Raw genomic sequence first — 1,478 nt, forward strand, 5'->3', positions numbered from 1 at the left:
GACAACCAGAGGAAGCCAGGCCTCTTCCACCTTGTAGGTCCCAGATATGGAACTCAGGTTGTCAATCTTGCCAGGAAGGCCCTTCACTCGCTGGCCATTTCACCAGCCTGGACGGGCGTTCTTAGTTGAGTTTACCCGTCTTGAGCAGATTGGCGCATAAGACTTACTGGGGGGTGGGAGGGGGCTCTGAGGGTTCTGGAGAGACTGGCACTACAGCACAGAAGAAGGGTGATGGGCGAGGAGGGCCGGGGGGAAGTGTCTGCCTTCTCTAGCCTGCAGACTTAGGAGTCCTTTTGGGGCTGGCTGGTCTGCACAGAACACGGCCCCAAAGGACTGGTGGGAGTCAAGAACCAAGACTGATTGCTGACATCATGGAAGCCAGGGGACAGCTGCTCGGGCTCATCTCTGAAGACCTCCACAGGGCTGTCAGCTTCGGAGACCAAGGGCTCTGCCTTGATGTCCTGGTTCAGCCAACTGGAGGTGGCCAAGAAGAGGCAGACAGCCAGCAGGATCCCCGCTGTCCCGCACAGTGTTGCTCCTGCCACACGGCAGGTGATCAGAGCTTGGTTATAGTCGGCAATTGGATCATCCAAAGATGAGAAGCGACTGACATTGACCAGCTCTAGTTTGGGGGGCACTGCATAGCCAGTGGTCAGGGCTGCCACACCGAGCAGGAGAAGCAGGGACGCCACGGACACAGTCACCTGAGGAGAGCAGACAACAGCAAGCATCCAGGCTCAGCCGGGGTCCAGGATCATAGGACCATGAAATGGGCATCACAGAACATCCTCACAGGACCTAACTGACAGTGCTGGGGGCAGAGACCAGGACTTTGAACATGTTAGGGGCAAGCACTCTGTCACTGAGCTACAGCTTCAGCCCCTTTTGAATTTCAGTTTGAAGCCAGGTCATGACCAGAAGAGCCGAGAACTGTCTATATAGCCCAAAATGGCCTGGAGCCGGTCTTCTAAGTCCTGGAATTGCAGGTGTATATGACCATATCCACTCTGGTAATATTTTTCCTCAATGGCAAAGCCAACCTTGAGTTCTGTCCATCATTATCTGGGCCCCATATAATGCATGTGCATGTATGTGTGCATGTGTGTACGTGTGTGTGTGTTGTACAGAGGGGTTGCAATGGCACATGTAAAGGTGAGGGGTCAGTCTCTGGTATTGTTTCTTGGAGCTGTTTAGGTTTTGAAATAGGATCTCTCTCCAGGAAATGGAACTGGTTAATTAGGCTAGGCTCATTGGCCAGCAAGTCCCAGAGAGATCCTCTTGTCTGTCTCTCCAGCAATAGGATTATGATGTGGGAGTATCATATATCAATCTGTTGATTTCATTGGTTAAGCAATAAAGAAACTGTTTGGCATAAACATAAAACATAATAAAACATAGGTGGGAGGAGTAAACAGAACAGAATGCTGGGAGGAAGAGGAAGTGAGCTCAGAGAGATGCCATGCTCCCCTCTCCAGGGC

The 1,478-nt window shown here is 51.9% G+C and overlaps 1 protein-coding gene across 1 annotated transcript in view; it reads right to left on the bottom strand.

The window, feature by feature from the left end:
• Nucleotides 1-6: 6 nt before the first annotated feature.
• Nucleotides 7-1,478, bottom strand: part of Nrsn2 (neurensin 2) — a 7,405-nt gene continuing 5,933 nt past the window's right edge. Inside the window, exon 3 of the mRNA XM_005363191.3 lies at nucleotides 7-704. Coding sequence (XP_005363248.1) covers nucleotides 282-704 — 423 coding nt within the window. The 3' untranslated portion in view covers nucleotides 7-281. The remainder of the gene's footprint in view (nucleotides 705-1,478) is intronic.

This window comes from Microtus ochrogaster, linkage group LG8 (assembly GCF_000317375.1).
Source record: "Microtus ochrogaster isolate Prairie Vole_2 linkage group LG8, MicOch1.0, whole genome shotgun sequence".
In the NCBI taxonomy this organism is placed as follows: Eukaryota; Metazoa; Chordata; class Mammalia; order Rodentia; family Cricetidae; genus Microtus; species Microtus ochrogaster.